General features: G+C 34.8%; 1 protein-coding gene across 1 annotated transcript in view; it reads right to left on the bottom strand.

The window, feature by feature from the left end:
* Nucleotides 1–20525, bottom strand: part of ASCC3 (activating signal cointegrator 1 complex subunit 3) — a 249995-nt gene that overhangs the window by 33707 nt on the left and 195763 nt on the right. The window contains exons 33-36 of the mRNA XM_071741267.1: nucleotides 18234–18366; nucleotides 15838–15963; nucleotides 6618–6729; nucleotides 5808–5942 (exon numbers count right to left, since the gene is read on the bottom strand). Of these exons, the coding sequence (XP_071597368.1) occupies nucleotides 5808–5942; nucleotides 6618–6729; nucleotides 15838–15963; nucleotides 18234–18366 (506 nt within the window). The remainder of the gene's footprint in view (nucleotides 1–5807; nucleotides 5943–6617; nucleotides 6730–15837; nucleotides 15964–18233; nucleotides 18367–20525) is intronic.

Genomic DNA, 20525 nt, shown 5'->3' with positions numbered 1-20525 from the left:
AAATAGTTATGATTGGTACACATGAGTTTTTTTCTTATATAACTGCCTGTTAAAGGAAAATTAAATGGGGATATAGCCTGAGGCTACTGGCTTCCACTACCAGAGCTATATATACTTTCACAACTTGTTCTTGATACTGCACTACAATCAAAAGAAATAAAAAAATTAAAAAAAATAATTAAAAAAAAAGGTAAAGATACTCAGTTATTCCCAAGATCTTATCTTATGGCCTACTTGTGGGAAATATATGTCATAAATATTCAACTTTATTTTTACTTTCTTGAGTATTGATTCATTTTCTTAAGCTGGCAAGTAATGACAGGGGTTGAGTAAGAAGATTAGACTGAAAAAATAAAGGAGACCTGTCACTCATTATGTGTATTGGAGATGGGAAGGTTTTATATGCTCTAGTTTGGAATGCAATTCTTTCTCATTGATGTCACAAAAATGAAAGACTTATGCCATGTTTGGTTATCTGTCAGTCGTGGGCATTGTCACCTTGATTTACCAAGTGACTGTGCTTTTATGGAAAGGCACACACAATATGATGCTTTTAAACTAAAAATTAAACAATCTTTTGTAAAAAGAAAAATCAGAAATAATTGTGTCATGGTGTAAGAGAAAATTTACTATACCCAAGACCTACAGCCACATTCAGAATTGCTTCATCTACTGGGACTAGGGAAAAATCAAGACAAATTTAATGTATTTATATGGGCAAACACTCTTCCTGTTAAATACATTTTATATAGATGATGAAATTTGGATGCTACTAAAGTTTACTGTAGCATCCTGTTTTATTTTAATGCAGCCAAATATTTTTTTTTCAAATGTAAACCATTTTATTAAACACACTGTGATACTACCTTGACATTCCGAGTGGGAACTGAAGCACAAATGTTCTAAAATACTAAAATCCAGAGAATATAAGTTGTATAAAAATTAAGTAGATGATCCTGAAAACACCTGTGTTTAAAATGAAATTTATGCATTGAACAGTCCTAGATCTGGACTTATTGTGAAGATAAGATTTAATGGTAAGAAGTAACAGTTTTCTCCTATTATAAGGGGTCACTAAAATATACATAATGGCTGAAGCCTGTTCCTGTTTTGCAGAGTGGCTACAGCAGTCATGTTCATATTGTTGAGAAACATGGTATATATAAATTCTTTAAAGGTTATCATGTAACATAATTCCTTTTCATTTGATAGAAAGTTTATCTAATAAAATACTTCTATTCTTGACACTGGAATGCCATCTTTAAAAAGGATAACATAATGAATACAAACTTGCTGTACCTTTATGCCTCAAAGGAAATCATAATAGCACCTTTATATCCACTTAAATTAAGTGTAAATGTAAAGTTAAAGAAAAAAAATTACTGACTTAGGAATCTGACTTTTTTCTGAAATGGCTCATAGAACAGAGAGGCAATAGATTTTATACAATAGATTAAAAAAATACAAATGGAAGGCTTCTGTCATGACTTTCAGAGAAAACATTACACAAACCAGTTCATATTAGCTTGCTGTTGGACACTATTTTTGTAACTTATTAATGCCTCTTTCCCTGGCATCAGTGGAAGGCCAGTGAATGGTTTATCACTGAGTCAAAAACCTTTGTGGGCTCTCCACTGGAGACCAAACCAACAGCTCTAAAGATAGAATCCTGCTAAGGAAATTAAATTATTTTAGACTGATAGTCTAAATATTCACAAAGACTTGCATAAGTGTAAATATTCACAAAGACTTGCATATTTCCCTGGCTAGAATAGGATGTGCCAGTGATACTGAACAGAAAGTAAAGCCATAGGTTAACTGAGTTACTTAAAATCTCATAGTATAAATATCTGACAGGCAATGAAAGACAGATAAGTTATCTTTACATTTTTATTACCTATGTATTTGGGATGGAGAGCACTTGCTTCATCTACCTCCACCTTCTACCTTCTAAATCTGCTACTCTAGCAATTCCAGATTAAACACTTGCCTAATACAAGCCAGTGTAACAAACCCATGTCAATTATCAGAAAGAAATATAGAAAAGAGGTATGTGTCTACCAAACTTAGAAATTCATGTTTTTTATCACAGAAAGATTGATATGTATGTGCCAGTATAACACCAATACCACACTGTTCTGTCTCTAAGCTGCCTTTCATTAAGAAAGAAACCCAGCTCTTATAACCAGCTTATATGAAAGACAGCAGTAGGCACAACAAAACCAACCAGTTCTCTCTTGTAGGTAGAATTCAAAAAGAGAAATAATGGAAAACATGCAGGTAAAGCAAAGTCTGAAAGATGGTTCTCCACTGTCAGGTATGAACAAATATAACAACATATTTGCTCTGTAAATAAGAATACCAACCAGATAACCAGGTAAGTGTAGTAACAAATCACCAAGAATCATGTACCTAGTGGATCATCTAGCCATCACAGTCCTGATCAGTCATTGAGAAGGACCTCCTTCCCTCAAAGTACAAGAAAACTACATTTGATTTCAAAAAAATTTGTAGTGACTGCTAATTTAGTACTGAAAATGTCAAAAAATTACCCCAAAACACTCTCACTATTTTTTACCCAATCCTCTATTTTTATCTCTGCACCTTACTTTCAGAATAAAAGGAAACAGTCTTTAGGTACCTCAGGGAAATCCAACCTGTTAGTAATAATTCATGAACATTTTCTCATCAATAATGTTTAATGCAAGAAGCACCATAACTCAACAGTGATCCTTTGGATAGTGCAGTTAGGAAAGTTCTAAAGAAAGCTCTGTGGAAAAGCATCAAACACTTTCCCTCAGAGAAATTATGGGCACAGCAGCACGGGTCAGTTACAAGAGTAACTGAATCTGAGCTTTTCCTGCTAACTGCAAGCCTAAGAGAATAACCTCTTTAGTACAGATTCACTGAGAAAATAAGGGAAAGTGTGAGGGGATTGCACCCCACATATTTGTATCACTTATTACAGTACACTTCTAGCACGACTGCAGAACTGCTCCCATGTGCCATGTTCCTGTTCATATTTCAGATACTTCAACCCCTAAACCATGCTAAAAAAAATTCATTTGATCTTGCAAAATGCTGGCAGATGATCAGAAGAAAAGAGAAAATAAAAATAGAGAAAATAACAGATACTGGAGAAGACTATGAATGGTCTTGACTACTAAGTGGAAATAAATCTTGCTATCAAGTCATTTTTTTGAGAGTTCCATCAGTGCTAGATACAGGATGGCTCAAACCTACTTTTTCACATATGTTGCAAAGATTAGTTGCTGAATTCCCATCAGCCTGGCAAAATCATAATTTTGAAACTCAATAATCCCTTACTCAAACTCTGATTTTAAACTCTTAATAGGATCATAAATTCCTGAATTATTGAAAGAAATCTTCCTGGTTTTGTTTTAAACTAATTTTTTCTCCATGTCAAGTTACACATTGACAATTTGATAAAAACTTGCATATATCCTATTTCAAACCCACATCATCAGTACTTTTTTGTTACAGTTGGACACTTCTACCTACCTTATACACATCAGACAACTTGTAAATGTCTAAAGGTTTGCAAGATAATCTTGAAGGTCTTTCCCAGCCTGCACAATTCTATGATTCTAAAATTATGGTAAACGCCAATAAAAAAACCCCCTCACATCACAGGCACAAAATCCTGCAATTGCCTTTGAGAAGTATTATTCTTAAATAACAAAGTTGAAAATTCAAAACTTTAAAATTCAATGATCAGCAGAATAATCATATTATAATTATGTTTTGCAATTATAACAGGCCTTTATCTACTATAGCTACAACTTTCAGTTCCAGCATCATTAAGAGATTCTTCAAATTACTTTTAAAATACCCTTTTCCCTCAGGATTTTCACTTATAGCTAATTAGACTACTTACCCCATGCCATGTAATTCCCCATTGCCAAAACTGCTAAATGCCTCAATAAGAAGGAGGAGGCCACCAGTGGAGCAAGGCAGATGTAATGTCATTGGTTAACAAAAGAGGTGTGAAGCAACTGCCATAATTATAAAACTCATTAATTCACAGTGTTTTAGGGGAAAAAGAAATCCTTGGCAATAACACTGTTGAAATGGCAATTATTTCCAACACTACATCTTACTGAAAAAACCATTTCAGTTTACACCTTCAACGAAATATGACAGTAATTCCACTAGTGATTATGAAAACCAACATCTGCATAAAAAGTAAGAAAAATTGTCAGCAATATATTGGCATCCAACATTCATACATCCTTCTCATCTTTCAAACTGACACATGGCATATTTTGGCCCCTAAACAATTTTATTTTTACTCTCATTCCTTTTAAGATGGTAAATGGACAACTTCCAAGACTATATATCCAGGGAAAAAAAAAAAGAAAAAAAAAAAAGAAAAAAAAAAAAAAAAAAAAAAAAAAAAGAAAAAAAAGAAAAAAGAAAAAAGCATTAGGAAGAATTAGAGCAAGATTAATGAATGTTAAATTTTACCATCTCATGTTAAATTTTACCAACAGTAGGATCCTAGGTTTCATCTACCACAGAAATATTTGCCATTTACCTTTGTACTTCATAGCTGCAATCTGTTTAAATAGATGAGGAGCCCTGAGTCTGGGCTGAGCTCAGTCTGAGCCAGTCCTGATAGACAGCACCAGGTTCTGCTTCCATTACTTAACTTCCATATGCTGCTCACTAGGTAGGCAGTGCCATCTCTGCTAATGCTAATCTTAAACTTTTCCTGTCCAAATTCATCTAAAAAAAATATTAAGTTTCTTGATGGAGAGTTTTCTCTAGAGAGAAGGAGGGATTTTAAAAAGGCAGTAAGTGGAGTAAAGCTCTCACTTTGAATACTTAAGAGTGTATTATTTGACTTCTGTTCACTGGTGGGCTTTTCTCTTTAAAGTTTCATTTATTTACATACAAAATATACTGGAGTTGTAGTTGATTGCTATTTTGAATTCACCTAAATGCACGGAATTTCATTTCATGTCATTTGCAATGTTTTCTAACAACAGAAGAACAGATATTGCAGGGTCAGTGGAAGCAAGTCCCTTATTTATGTTGTCTAACACTTTCCATTATAAAAGATTACTGTGGCCTTTATTTCTGAGCTGTAACACTTAATGTTTGCAGCAGGTGATTTAAATTTATCAGAAAGAAAGTCTCTGTACTAGAAAAGTGGCTTTCCTAGCCTTATAAATGCTTATCAGGTTTTGCTGAGCTGCAAACTGTTGAATAGCACTATTTTTAGTTTCCTCCTTCTATTTCTCCTCAGAGAAATTTTGGCAGCATGTCAAAAAATAATGAATATAAAAGTAACAGTCACTAGACTAACTGTAAGAGCTGGGATTATTACAGTTTATGACCTCAGGGATCATGAGGCAGCTGGGAGAAAGAAAAGATGGCAGTTTAGGGAACAGGTCTTCCTGTCCCCCACTTCTAAAAGTTGCTGTATCTTCCAAGTTGGCCCTGATACAGATTTAGGATGTTAATTTGTGGTTACTATTGTGTTAATTGTGGTTACTATTCAGGCATTTATACCTAACAGGAAAAAATAAGTATCAGATTTGTATAAATGCTGAACACTATAAAGAGACATGAGAAACAGGTGTATACAGTCTTTTAACGTTTTGATTATATGAAACACTTCAAACATAAAAAATGGTTGAGGTATATTACTCAAAACAGACAAAAAATTACAGTTCAGGGAAGAAAGGCTTTTCTTAATTTTTTGGTTTGTTTTTCACACACTCGTGTCTTTAAGATTCACAAGTTATATATGCTCAAATTACAAAAATATCAACACTTACTGTCAGAATTGAGAGCAATTCTTCAATGTTGCTTTCAGGTTTCAGCTGATCTTTGAACATCCCAATAGTTGGATGCTTCAGATAGTAGTAGGAAGCAATGCGTCCATATGCCAGAGGCTCAATGCTGCGGTTATCCTGTTAGAAGAGGAATTAAACGTACATGGATTGTATACCTGGCCCAGTATAAATAGTTCGTAGAATCACAGAATCATAGAATTGGCTGGGTTGGAAGGGACCTCAGAGATCATCAAGTCCAACCCTTGATCCACTACCGCTGCAGTTACCAGACCATGGCACTGAGTGCCACATCCAGTCTCTTTTTAAATATCTCCAGGGATGGAGAATCCACCACTTCCCTGGGCAGCCCATTCCAATGCTTGATCACCCTCTCAGTAAAGAAATTCTTTCTGATGTCCAACCTAAACCTCCCCAGGCACAACTTGAGACCGTGCCCCCTTGTCTTGCTGAGAGTTGCCTGGGAAAAGAGATCAACCCCCCCCTGGCTACCCCCTCCTTTCAGGGAGTTGTAGAGAGTGATGAGGTCTCCCCTGAGCCTCCTCTTCTCCAGGCTGAACAGCCCCAGTTCCCTCAGTTACTACAAAACTTTAGAATATTTTAAGACTACTTTACAAGAGTGAAAAGCAACAATGATTTAGCACAATAAGTTAGCTGCAATCCCAATTGAGCTCAGTTTTCATAGTAAGTCTTACAAATAGCTCCATAGACAAACTACCATGTGTGTACCTTGCTGTTCCCAATGTTTAGGAGCATGCATCTTACTGAATCTTGTGAGGCACACATTTGACTTACCTCCCCAATCTCAATACAGTAGGAACATTCCAAATCAAAGAGGGATTTCTCCACAAGACTTGAGAGGTACTTATTCATAGTGTCATGGCTCACATCATCCAAATTATAGTAACTAGATAAAATTGAAAACAGATGCATTTCATGAATACTTTTCACACTCTGAAGTTTTTGAACAATAACGTCTTGTAGGGGAACTTATGAGGCTGCTATAATGCACAGATACTTGGATCAGGAATTATCCATTTCTGTATTCACATTACGCAATTAAAACACAGAACTATTCCCTTATATAGTCTAACAAGAAATTCATCATTAACTGGTTTGTGGGAGAAACTAACATAACACGAGCATGTACATATGGAGAAATGGTAATTTATCTATTAATAGAAAGACTGATACAAACAGAACTGGACTGGCAATGTTTTGTTAGTGGGAAAGTTCTCCTGATTGCATAAGTACATTTTCCTGATTATCTAAGTGTGAAAGTGAAGAATCAATACTAACATAAGTAACAGGATTTCAACTTCAAGAGAAAGGAAAAAGAAAACCAAAAAACAACCAAGGATAGCAGCTGTTCTGACATCCTGGAACTCTCAAAAACTAGGCATATAGTGACATCTCTTGAAAAAATAACCATACACCAATCCAAATGCTGGTATTTTTATGTTAGAGTTCAGTGTCTTTTCATTCTCAAAGTTAAAATTGTTAAAAAATTATTTAACACATTAATTTTCAAGTAAAATTGTTTAGGTAAACTATACATAGTAACAGCAGTTATTAGTAATCCCTATGAAGGAAAAAAGTTTATAAAGCATATCAAAACCTATTGTTATGCTAGCATATAAAAAGTATCCAGTGACTGAAGTCTGCACTACTTAACTGCAGAAATTGAGCTATATTATCAGATTCTAACTCACACAATATAGCATTATTTCAGGGAGAATTTTTACCTAGAAAACTCCAAAAAGAAATGTAGTAAGAACTTGTGCCATAGATTTAACAGAAGCATCAATTCAGAAAGTAACAATTAAGTTCAATGAGCAGTAAAGAAAAACTGAGCATGCTGATGAAGTTTAAAGATGCTGAATTGAAGCAGGGCAATTAAATCATGCCATTTCCAAGTGGAATCCGAGCAAATGAAAAAAATGATGATTTACTGAAATGCTAAAAATCACAGTAAAAAGGTTGTCCCTTCTCACTTAACTCTGTAGAATACAAAACAGTACAAACAGACTCCTGAGAGTCCTGCAATGATGAAACATTCTCCTTTTTTTCATACTAGTTGCTCTGCTAAAATTTCCCACTGGCACGATGCACCCAGCATCCCCTCTGGATACACCACCAAATGCTGTAATGGGGAGTAGCTTCTTCCAGTGTTATTTTGTGCACAGGCTGCAAAGCAATGTGCTGACATTCATTTTAGCTAATTTTACATAGTTATACCTACACCTGAGTTAGTCTTTAACTCCCTTAACTGCCAATGGAAAGAAACGTGCACTTGCAAAATACTATTTATCTGAAGTATTTTATATATTCCCTTTAGAATAAGGTAAAAAGTCATCACTGATGAAAAGCAGAACTTCATACAATGCAGTTGTGGATGCTCTGTTCAGGTAGATGAATCCCATTCTGTGATTTAAACTCTATTTTGTTTACTGTAATGCTGCTGTTAGCAAATTTCAAAGACAAAATTATGTTTTTTATATACATATGATGTATCACTGACAGAATCTGATTTGCATTATTATTTTCTTAAACAGAGTTTTTAACATTTATCATTTTGAATAGCAATAGCCAACATGCTAAATAAGAGTACAGTAATTTCCAGATGTTTTTTCCTTGTTGTTAATCCCAAATTATGGGGTTAAATATCTGATGCTTTGTATGTTAATATATAATTGGGTAAAGTTGAAGTAAAACATTACTACTATAAAAAAGAGATTTAAAAAAATCTGTTCTTATAGCAGGATCAGGTCAGCTACAGTAGCCAACAACAATGAATACACAACAGTGTATACACATGGTGGTGGAATATTCAGCTCTGTGATATTTTATATGGATTCACATTGAGATGGTCTCAAATATTTAAAAAATAGCTATTTCCACAAGAAAACAAAACAAAGAACAAAACATTGACTAACTAATTAATGTGCTGGGTAGCCATTCACTGTTAGCCTTATCCAAAAAGATCTTATTTGTAGCAAGAGTACTCCAACTTGAGTTTTCAGTGCAACTTAATGTTCATGAGAGTCAATATTTCCATCTGCACCTTTTATCTCCCTGACATCTTATCACTAAGCACATTTAGACTCTGCTTAGTAGCACAGATTACTTTATAACATTTTATTTACCTTCTGAAAATAATTGAGCAAATTAACTACGTAATTTGAAGGATGTGAAGATTGTAAAGGATGTGAAAATGTGATTCTGTTTTTCTGTCTAAAGCACTAATGATTCATTAGTATTTTTCTCTATATTTAATATAACATGACTGAAATGATTATAATTAAGGGACTTTGTTGTCATGGTATTCACTTTCACTGTATCATTTCAGCACTGTTATTTGCAGTACCACAACACTGCTGATGAATACTGATAAAACAAAGGAAGAGATCTGGCCAATACACTGAAATTCTTTTTTGAGACTGTAACTTAAGACACTAATTCAGCCAGATTTTATCTTGTGCTCTGCCTCATTTTGCAGTATTTCACGCTGAAGTTCTAATCATAAAAGGCATTATAATGCCTTCTTAAAATTGTGCAAATTTGAAGTTTGCTGATTCTTGGCAGTTTTTTTGTCAGAGGAACAACTATATAGCTGCCTAGTGCAAACAATACTATGTAAAGAAAAATCTTAAACGGTCTGTAATCTTGAGTGAAGTGGTACCAGTGTGTTTTCACTGTTATCTATAATGGGGTAAATATAATTTTGAGCACACCCACAGGAGCTTCTTGGTCACTCAGCACATTTTCCCCTAATAAACAGCAAAGCCATCCATCTAGAAAGACTATGTTAAAATCATTAGCAAAACCAGAAGTATCATGACGTTAGACAGTATTTTGAATGCTTAGGCATAAATGCGAGTTGAATTTTGCAAATTGCCATGCTCCAAGTATAAGCCCTGCATCGTATGTGAGTTCCTCTATGAAGCTATATTACCTAACTATTTAATTACAGATAAAGAATAAAAACAATGCAGTTTCACGCCCACTGCATTGAATCATCTAGTCATTATTTTCCTTTTGCTATAAACAGACAGCCTACCTTTTTATCAGCACACCATTTCATTTATTTCACAGTGAAGCCCAGTTTCACAATAATTGACTTGTCAGAAGCTCTAATTTATGAGGCTGGGCTCTGTAAGCCTTCTCCTATATTGGACTCAACCTGCACACAAGCAGGGTTGAATATTTACAATGCTGTTAACAGGTGCTGAGTTGTTTAATGATTCTAATAGCCAGAAGCGTACTGAGAAAGCCAGCGGGATCACAATTACAGGCTGTTTGAACACAACAATTACTCGTCCCCTGAGAGGTGTGAAAGTCAAAGGCAGTTTTATCCTAACAGCACCTAGCACATGGGCTAGACAGGCTAACTTCCATTAGTAGTCCATTGGGAAAAAGTAATAACAAACCCCTAGGTATCATAAAAATTTACAAAGTACGTAAAATTCAAGCGATCAAAAAAGTGAAGGTACTTTTTGCTGGGTTTTAAATAATACATTTAAAATCTCCAACCTCGTCGAGCCTAGCAAGAACAACAAACCATGAAACATAAACTTATTTTTCTAATCTAAGAAAGTGTGGAATTTCATCAGCTGAGAAAGACAGAGAGACGTGCAGGAACATAAAATGTAGATGAAGTTACACAAAACGTTTAGGATTTAATGTGAATGGTGGCAATCATTTCCTGTTTAGCTTATGTAAACCTGACCTGAGATCTCTCTGGGAAATTTTTCATCAGCCTTGAAATGGTCCTGCTATAACTGTCAATGCTGTGAAGTCATTTGTTACAGCACCATGTTTTTTATGTTCAGATTATACGGTAGTAATAGTGACACATGTAATGAAAATCAGTGGCAGAGTCAGCCAAAAATATTGAAAGAAAAACTTGCTAGCCAGAAAGCCTTTGAAAAAAATGCACAAAAAAGATGAATCTACAGTGTTCACTTGATAGCAAGAAAGTGTGCTTTCTGAGATTTTAGTCCTGAAAGCAGAATTTTATTATGAAGAAGTATGGGGGAAGCACAGATAATATTTTTTGTAAATTGCTTGTGTTTTCATTCATCAGCTTTTGGCCTTCAGCAGATTCCATCTTCAAACGGTACCACAGAAATGGTACTAAGTTTATGGCACAATTGATGGATCCTCATAGCCACAGAGCTATGAACCAATGTACCAACTCACTTCTGTTGTTAAGGCATTGCTGACTGACTCTGAACTCCGTGACTGGCTTGCTAAAATGTGTTAGCACAGCATGCACAAATGCTGCAGTCTGTAATCTCTGTCTGTATTTTACTTGCATCCTATTTTCTTGTAAATATTTGCTTATGCCAGGTATGAGAAACAGATCTATTGCTACCTTTAATCAGTTTATAGTACATTGTATGCTGTGGTTGTTTAAACACATCAAAAAAAAAACCACCCCAGTTTCTCTGACAATGGCAAGGTATTTGCCTCCACAGCAGTGCTTCTAATTAAATTTTTACCTGAGTTCATAAAATGAGAATTCAGAAATAAGAGGCACATGAAGATTTGCCTGTATATCGATCGGGCATTTATTTTCCTAGTATATATTCTAACATATAATTTGTACAGATAAATGATATCCAAGAGTAGGAAGACAGTTATGTGACTTTGCTTTCTGAATGGGGAGATGTGGGGTCTCCAGCTTTGTACTCTCACTGTAGACTGCAGCAGGCTGGGGAACAGGAGGGGGTTAAAATACTCAGCAGTCTGAGGGCTTCCCAGTCTGAGAGAATTAGATAAGCTTTATTCTTGTGAATAGCTTAGTAAAAGCATATCTTGAACTACACTCCTGTACTTTTCACGTCAGTGTGACCCTAACTATTTAAAAGAAGCTTTTTAAAATTAAACTAAAGCTCTCATTATGAAATTAGTAATAATGCTTATAGCTATTTATGAAGTATCTATGCATGCACACAGATCTAAATGTGACTGTAAAAGAAAGAATCCATCCAGAGAAATATCTGTTCACCAACTCAAAATATGGATATTGGTAATTACTGCAGTTTAATGTACTTGCACCTTCTTAGCTTCTGTTCTCAGTAGCTACTACCAAACTTCTCCATTTTGCCTTAAACTTAGTTTCTTCAGTAATTGCCTCCTGATTGAATTCCAAAGTAGCCCTAAATTTCTGAATAACTGGGATTTTATCACTGAAATACATATTATTCTATCCTGACTAGCTGATACTAGCTGTCACCTCAATACCAGAAACTATATTGGAACAGCATATAATTGTAATTTTTATTGAAATGTTTTATTCACTTGTTATTAGACATGCTCAGCTAATCATACTGAGAAAATGAAATTTAAAGCAAAATATATAATGATAAAAGCATCAAACTGAGATACTTTAATTATACTTTATGCTTCATTATTGTTTTACTCCAGAAAAATTTCTAGGACTGATGCAAAGTAAGTAAAAAAACCTTAATAATGATTTTCGCAATGACTTAATAAAACATTTTTTCAGGTCTTCACAAATAATTTACACAGAAAACTGATTTTGTAAGTGTATATGTATATACACACTAACACTCATATACATTTATAAGTCCATTAAAACCTCCACACATTATAACAGTGATGTGATATGATGTGATGTGTGTTCTCAGAATATCTAAAAATTAACTTTCCAAATGAAAGCTGATTCTGTTTAACTTTACATATGTTGTAAATTTCTATTTCTCTTTTACTGCACATGTATCTGGAAAATATCATAACCTGATTTACGGAAAACGTTCCCCATGGCCATTTCTCTTTTGTAGAAAGTTGCAGATTATAATCTTTTGTAAGGGTAAAAGAATGAAATAGTCAAGGCCAAGGAAAGGAGATAGATGAGCCTCTCAAAATAGCCCCTTTCAAAGAACAGTGCACTTTGCTAATCTGTCTTGTGTGATCTTGGCTAAGTAAAGAACACAGCGACTAGAGTTGTATGTGGAAAGAAGAACACATTGTAGTACCTGCCTGAAGTAGCACAGAAACTTTGATTTAATATGCAAATTGAAAAGCCTCTGGATTAGGGATAATTGCTTGGGGGGAGGGGAAAAAGCAGGGAAGAAACTCTGGATATTGAGACTGATGCACTCTGATAAACAGTTTTACTTGGATCACCCCTCTCATATGCACATCATCTCTTGAGCAACAGGCACACGTTTAGTCAGCATGTCTCTCAACAAAACCAGTACTCAGATACCCCACTCTCCCAGAGTAACAGCCCAATTACTCCTCTTTCCTCTTCACAGATTTTGAGATACTGGGGTTCATCAAACAAGAAAACTAAAATGGTTTGATAATGATTTTTGTAATGATTGCATGCTTATAAGAAACCCAGATACTTAGTCTGAGGGCTAAGTATACTTTGATCTCTATTTCACGACAAAGGTAGATTAACATTACTTAACTACTACAAATTGTAGGCATTCAGGAAGGCATTTTTTGATATTGGACCGGAATAGAATGATCCTTGATTTGTTTATGCAGCTTTAATATACAAATAGCTAAAACTGGCAATAAATGAGAATATAAATCTTCCACATATTATCTAAACCCATTATTTTTGGGGATTTACAGCATTGCATGCAATGACTTTTATGCCAATGAATCCCAAGGCAATTTACCAATCATGCATACGGGGAATTACTTTTTCACCACCAAGGTACAATCACCTGCTGGTTAGAAAATAGTTCTTGTTTCACAGTGGAGACTAAGTCAATAAAACAGCTTCAGGGCAGATATGATAAAGAACACTGCATCAAGTGACACTGAGTAGGTATTGCGTAAATACCAAAACAAAATTCATCCATTCTCCTCTTGTGAAAAGAACCCAAAAACAACCAAAAACCAAAACACAACAATAAAACTGAAACTTTTGGATTTTTAAGGGCCACAAATAATTCTTGTTTGGTAATATCAACCATTCAATATGCTCGACTATGGCACAGTAAACTCCTTTACTGTACTGCAATTTATTCAGCTAATCTCAAGTATCACTGACTTCATAAAATTCTTCCGTTTTCCTTTGATATATCTTGTTCAAACAATGACCATGCTGCAACTGCTTGGCTTGTAGGAGGTCTGGAAATATCACACGTAATAGGTCCAGCAATTAGATAGTTTTGTAACTTTGTATGAAACTGAATATAATTTATTATCACACCAAAGACTGGCAAGCATGGGCATCCATTGCTTTTGCACTTGGTATCTAGAAGTGACCTCTCTGACACAGTCAGTAATGTCCTTCATTTTTCTCCCTGCATGACTGAGTACAGAGGAATGCTGAGAAAGAATGCTGAGTGCCTCTGTGTAGATGAGACAGGAGGCAAAGCAGCAAAACTTGTGAACTGTTCCAACCTGTATGGGTGGCATTCCAATGAAAGACTCCAATTTTATGAGAAATTTCAATATGCGTTCTTATCCTGCCATTATGTACTTGTCTAGCCAAGATCTGTTCATCTTTTCTCTCACTACAAAGGTTCTGCCTTTCACTATGAAATACAGGGTTTTTTTTCTTGCCCCCACCCCACAATCCTCTCAGAAGAGCAGAACTTCTGCTTAAAGTTTTGATACTGTGATAAGTTCAGATTTCCTTTCCATGACAGTGCCCATTAAAGAAACTGCTGAGAAAAAAGGAACATCAATAAACATTTATAATGGAAAGAACTCGCTTCCTATATCAAAGGACTATATTTTTATATTCCACATTTATCTTTGAGCTATATGTTGTGTCTTAAAAATCAATCTAATGATCAAAGCTTGCCAAAGAAAAATCAAGAAAATCACTTTAACACAGAAATTCAAGAGCAAGACATTTTAAAATAACATTACTTGTTTGTTGTATTAAAAAGAACAGTGTCTGCAATGGCATAATTTTTAACAGTTGTAGTATGGATCCTGTAAATTCCAAAGCCACACATGTAAACAGAGCTTTGCCAAGACAAAACCAGAATTTAGCTGTCTGTCGCTCTCAAGACAGAAATACCTTCTGTGTGAATGTATTAATTTTCTTAGCTATGAATTGAGAGAACTGAATATGTCTTTTTTTTTAGTTTAGTTCTAAAACTTCATTTTTTCTTTCCCAAGAAGATTAGATGGAAGTTCTGTTTTGTGGAAGATTCTCAGCATAGGGCTGAATTCAAAACTAATGAAGACTAAAAAATAATTAAAGGAAACTATTTAATCACCTTCAGGCACCCATCAACAGCTGCCCATGAAGAGCCCGGCTGAAAATTCACACACCCAGCCAAATCTTAAGGAAATTAACATTATTTCAGAAACAAAACAATCTGGAGTACATCAAGAAACATTTAGGCTTATAAATGTCTAATTCTTTATTTGGCACATTTTTTTTTTTGGTGGCTGAATGATTATGTGATAGGTAACACACCATTTACCCAAAACAATGTTGTGGCAAGGGCAGGCTACATTGCTGGAACAGCTCAGAATGATCTGCATACCAGCTGGAGCTACACAGGATGACAACATTCATTGAAAATATTGCACACATGGTTTCATGAAGATACTCTAATGAAAGTAAACGTTATCACAGAGAAACAGCTGATAGCTATTCTCTCATTTATTAGGAAAATCCAGGTCTTAATAGGTTTTCTACAGAAAACTGGGCAGAACATATCAATATGGTAGCTAAAAAAAAAGTAATACATAATAAATACAGTACCTAAAGGAATGTGATAATCTGGAGTTTTATTTTAAGGATGCTGATGTAGCCCTCTCAATAAGGCTATTTTATAGTTGTCACTGAACAGTAAAATTATCTGCCAAGAATTGCATTTATATTTAAAGTAAAAAGTATTAAAAAAACGTGCACACAAGTTTTATTCCATGTGTGGGCCAGTAATGCTCCTACACTGGAGAGTGTTAAGCATTCTAGACTTTATAGCAGCAGGATCACCTTTGGATCAACTCTACCCTCAAATTACCTTTAGATTAAATTGCATTTGTATTTTATACTCACGTTGGGTTCATTATAAGTCGACGGAAGAAATAAGTCCAGGTGATATAATCCATTGCATCCTGCTTAGAAGTAATAGTTCCAGCAGCAATTTCAGCATTCAAGTGGTCAGACAGCACTTCTAAGAGGCTGAAGAGCAGAAAACAAGAGGATTGAGCTGACTTTACAATCAGAAAGACTGGTAATATATTTTGTAGAATTGTTCAATTATTGTAGAATAAAAGGCGTATTACTTTTAATCTGAAAATACTATATATTTATCTGCTGCTAAAAGAGAAGAGAGGAAAAAGGGGGAATGTAATTGCAAGGTCAGTCAACTTTTTTACATGATAGTGGAATGAAGCTCAAATTATTTTTTGATTGGACCAAGAATGCACAAGTTTGAGTCATTCATGGAATGTATTCAGATGAAGCTACTCAGTAGTAACTTCTGAATACTGTGTGTTGACCATATGATCATGCTGTTTTAATCCAATAGAGAATCATATGGAAAGACAAACAGGAAATGAAACAGTGGCAATAGTTTAGCTAATACTTGACAAATACTTGAGAGCCATTAAAATTACATCAAAACTCCTTCCCCCAGATTTTGCCTCATCTTCATCCAATTTAACAAAAAAAAAAAAAAAAACAACCAAAAAAAACCAACAAAAAAACCAACCCCCCAAAAGCAAGCAGCTACTTTTACCCAGAAAAAACTAAACTCAAAACCACAGAAGAAAGAAAGCAGTTTAAAATTATTCTTACAAAGGAAGATACTATTTAGTGTCATTAAATGGAACAAAGACCTCCATTAGGGTATCCAATGAGATCATGCCTGGCTAGAGTTCAGTCAGGGAAAGGCAAATATCTTTTAAGGATCAATCTAATTCTCTTGCATAATAATCCTTTTTCTTTTCTTACTGTTCTTTCCCAGTTGCTAAAAGTAAGGAATAATTTGGTATGAGTAGCTTTTTAACTATTCTATACCACTTATGGCATGCTTCTGAAGGTAGGAACTGCAGATTTTCTTCCCATACTGCGGAGCAGAAACTGGGCAGATAATTCAATCCCTATTCCACAGTGAAGAGTGCTTTCTCTTTCACTTCTCATGCGATATATTTCATATCAGTGAGAGCACAAGAGCTGTCATACGAGTTGCATACTTAACTCTTACAATTAAAACACAGACAATGGCTTTTAGGGAAAATGTCAATTAAAAAAAAATACGATTTTTAATTTTACAAATTTTAAACAGCATACAAAGCTGATAAATCTGCTTTTTGGTGACAGAGATGAGGAAAGCATTCTAAAACTAAAATCCCTTCAAGAACCCCCAAACAGTTTCTCTTTGAAGCTATGAAGCCTCTTACTTCAACTACTTGATCATAAAAGAGACCGAGACAGCTGTAAGTTAATTGGATCACAACCTACATAGAACTTAAAGGGATTGCTATTAATCAGTGAATCTTCATTTGAAAATCTATTGAATAGTCTTTCTTTAGTGTAAAAGATGGAATGTATCAAACTACAAAGGAAATATATACACACAGAATGAGCTACTACAAACACTGAATATTTACAGTATTCCAAACAGAAACAAGGCATGATTCTTTCTGTTATATTGAAGATATAATTTTTTTACTTAGAAACACTACTTAACAACCAATGAATTGAGATATTTCATAGTTTATGCCAGTGCCATACAGTCTGGACATCAACATTTTAATCACACTGCTCTTTTGTTTGATTATTGATAAAATAATAATAAATTTTGATAGAATATTGATTTATTATTTTGAAGATTTTTGTGAACTTAGCCTTTAACTTTAGCCCGTAACTTTAGCTTTTTGTGATAAGTGAAATGTATTTGTTAAAAAAAAAAGAGCAATGTGGTTTCCTAAGGAAATTAAGTCCTTGTCTCCACATTTTTTGTTTGGAAAAATTATATGTCTGTCCGTGCATCACAGAAATTAACCTTCAAATACACCAGCCCATTTCAACTACAGTTCACAGGTTGATAGCATTCCCAAGCTCCTACATATTTCCTGGCTACAGACAGAGGACAGGAATTAAGAAGTAAGAATTTGTCACAGAATTTCAGAGAGGGGCCTGAGGATCATGGATACTTGTCCTACACACTGGTCTTGAAGACCAGTTTGTGCTCATTCAAATATCTATGAAGCAAGAGAAGTATTTGTAGTATTATCTGGGAATGGACTAAAGAGCTCAACAATGCTTCTGAACTTATGGAAGTTTGTTCTGCCTAAAGATGGACAGTTTTTTTTAAAAATTATTTCCCTCTAGGACAGCAATATTTAGGAGATATTCAGCATAGGAATTTTGTTTCATTTTTATCTAGTCCTCATTTGCAGTATTGCTTATAGTTTTATCAGCTTTTCTGATTGCTGTATCTTTACCTTGATTCCACTGGGAAAGGTTCATAAAGGAATTTTTTGTAGAAGTCTTTCTTAATATCATGAACTAGAATTACAGCTTTTCCTTGGTCATCAAACTGGGGTCTGCCAGCACGTCCCATCATCTGAAGGACATCTGCCAAGAAGACAATAATGCAGATTGTATGTATATTTACATGTATGTAAAATGCATGAATATGAATGTATAAATAAATGCATTTAGGTCTGTATAATGTACAATACGGGATTTCTGGATTTCTCTGGACTCGTATGCCCTATTGGTTTGACACATTCAACTCTTTTCCCCATCTCAGATAAATTTACGATGAACTTCTTTCTGGTGTACTTCAAGACCACCCATGGCAATAGAATCCAAGCTTAAATCTAACAGAAATTTCCTCTATTCTTCCATTCCAAATACATCACTCACTTGATCATATGTAATTAAAGACTATGAGTAAGTGAACGCATGAATCATAAAATGGGAACTGTCTATTATTTCCTAATTTTCAAGTACTAAACAATACTAAGTTCCTTGTATAAGCTGTTCTGCTATATGTGATTTCCTAGGTTTTGAGCATTTTAGAGGAAAAAAGTCAAAGGCAAATTCTACTTACTGACAGCTATGAGCTTTCCCACTTAAATTTCAGGACAAGCTATATTAGTTATTAGCACTGGAGTAGAGATGGTTTCATGTATCATATGTTGTCCCGATTTCAGATCACGATATAGGAGATACTGTTAAAGTTTACCTTTACAATTCTACGCATCATCACTTGCAAATACTATTTTAAAGATTTCTGTAAACACTGAAAATATTAGTTTATAGAAAACCTGCTCAAATTGCTACCCAGGAACCAAGATAAGTATGCTTATCAACGGTCTCTGTCTCCTCATAATCTGAGAAGTGCACTGAATAGATTATTTTGCATTGCTTAACAGAGAGTTCTGTTTCCTTTTTTGGTGTCTCCAGCTTTGAAGAAACAATGGAAAGAAATTCATGAGTAAGTTTTCCATCTTTATTTTAAAGCTTTTTATGGTCTGTGTATTCTCTGTGAGCTTTATCTGCCCTGCACAACATGTGGCTTGCAGTACCTAGCATTTTGAAATGCAATTTTTTTGGCTTCAGAATCTATAGACTTTGGCCAAATGGTCAGCTGGGGAAGGAAAAGCCTTATGTGTAGAATGGCATGCTGTAATGGACAATCCAGCCCAAAGATGATAAACAGGTTTTAGTAACATATTTTCACTTGCTTATCCAAGAGCTACAAAGCCAGCAATGGTTTTTATCAATTTAGATCTTTGATTAATTTAGGAGTGACACGAAAACATAAAATGGAACCAGTTTGAATATGATGCTTCTGAGTAGGCATGTGCACAGGAGGGTGATGAAACAACTTCTTGCTATTCTAAAGTGGTGAATTAGATTCTACATAATACCATATAGGAAACAGATTTACCAAAAAGCACCAGGAAATTATTTTTGCCAATTTCCACTCTGTAATTATCCAAACGAAATATTTTTTTAATTGACTACAAGTTGCTTGGCTGCTTTCAGCCACTGGACTATACTCCTGAAAAGTTAAATATGATCCAAGTGGCTGACTAAATGTCTGGCAACTGAGAAAAGGTCCTCCTCAAAACTTCTGACTTCGCTCAAAGACGCATTTCTACTTATTTTGAAATTTCTGAACACTTCAGAATGATTCATTCTGCCCTTAGCAGCTTCCTTGGAGCCAAATGCATCCCCGATACAGAAAGGTAACTTCAGCAGGGAGAAACCAAGTTATACCATGATGGAACAGTGAAGGTATAACTTGAGGGCAGCATTAAAGACAGTACTGTACAATTTTGGAAGTATTTCAGAAAGAAACTCATTACATTTTCACTTTATTGCTGCTGCAAAACTGTACTACCTATCCACAGAACTTCCAGATGCATTCATTTTCTCTAGAAAGTTAAAAATAAAAATGCTCTATGCAAACAGCACCACATGTTTCTTCATAAAGTAAGGAATCTGCATTTTCTGTTGCAGTGCAGACAACAAGATCTAAATGCTTCCATCACAGATGGTGGTATTCCATCCACCCCCAGCCCTCAAGTGTTATTGAAAAGTCAAGTATTAAACAACCCCCAAGGTCAGTCACCTGAATTCAAAAAAAGGCAATAGTGAAAATACAAGCACTCCCTACAGCTTTTATGGGTACTTGTCCAAAAGATTTCAATGTCCAAACACTTTTCAATGCCAACCAAGTTTCTGATTTCTATTGAATATATTATTTTCTCTCCTACTTC

Source organism: Heliangelus exortis, chromosome 3 (genome assembly GCF_036169615.1).
Source record: "Heliangelus exortis chromosome 3, bHelExo1.hap1, whole genome shotgun sequence".
NCBI lineage: Eukaryota > Metazoa > Chordata > Aves > Apodiformes > Trochilidae > Heliangelus > Heliangelus exortis.
The sequence above is the reverse complement of the archived record's forward strand: the minus strand, read 5'-3'. Positions and strand labels throughout refer to the sequence as shown.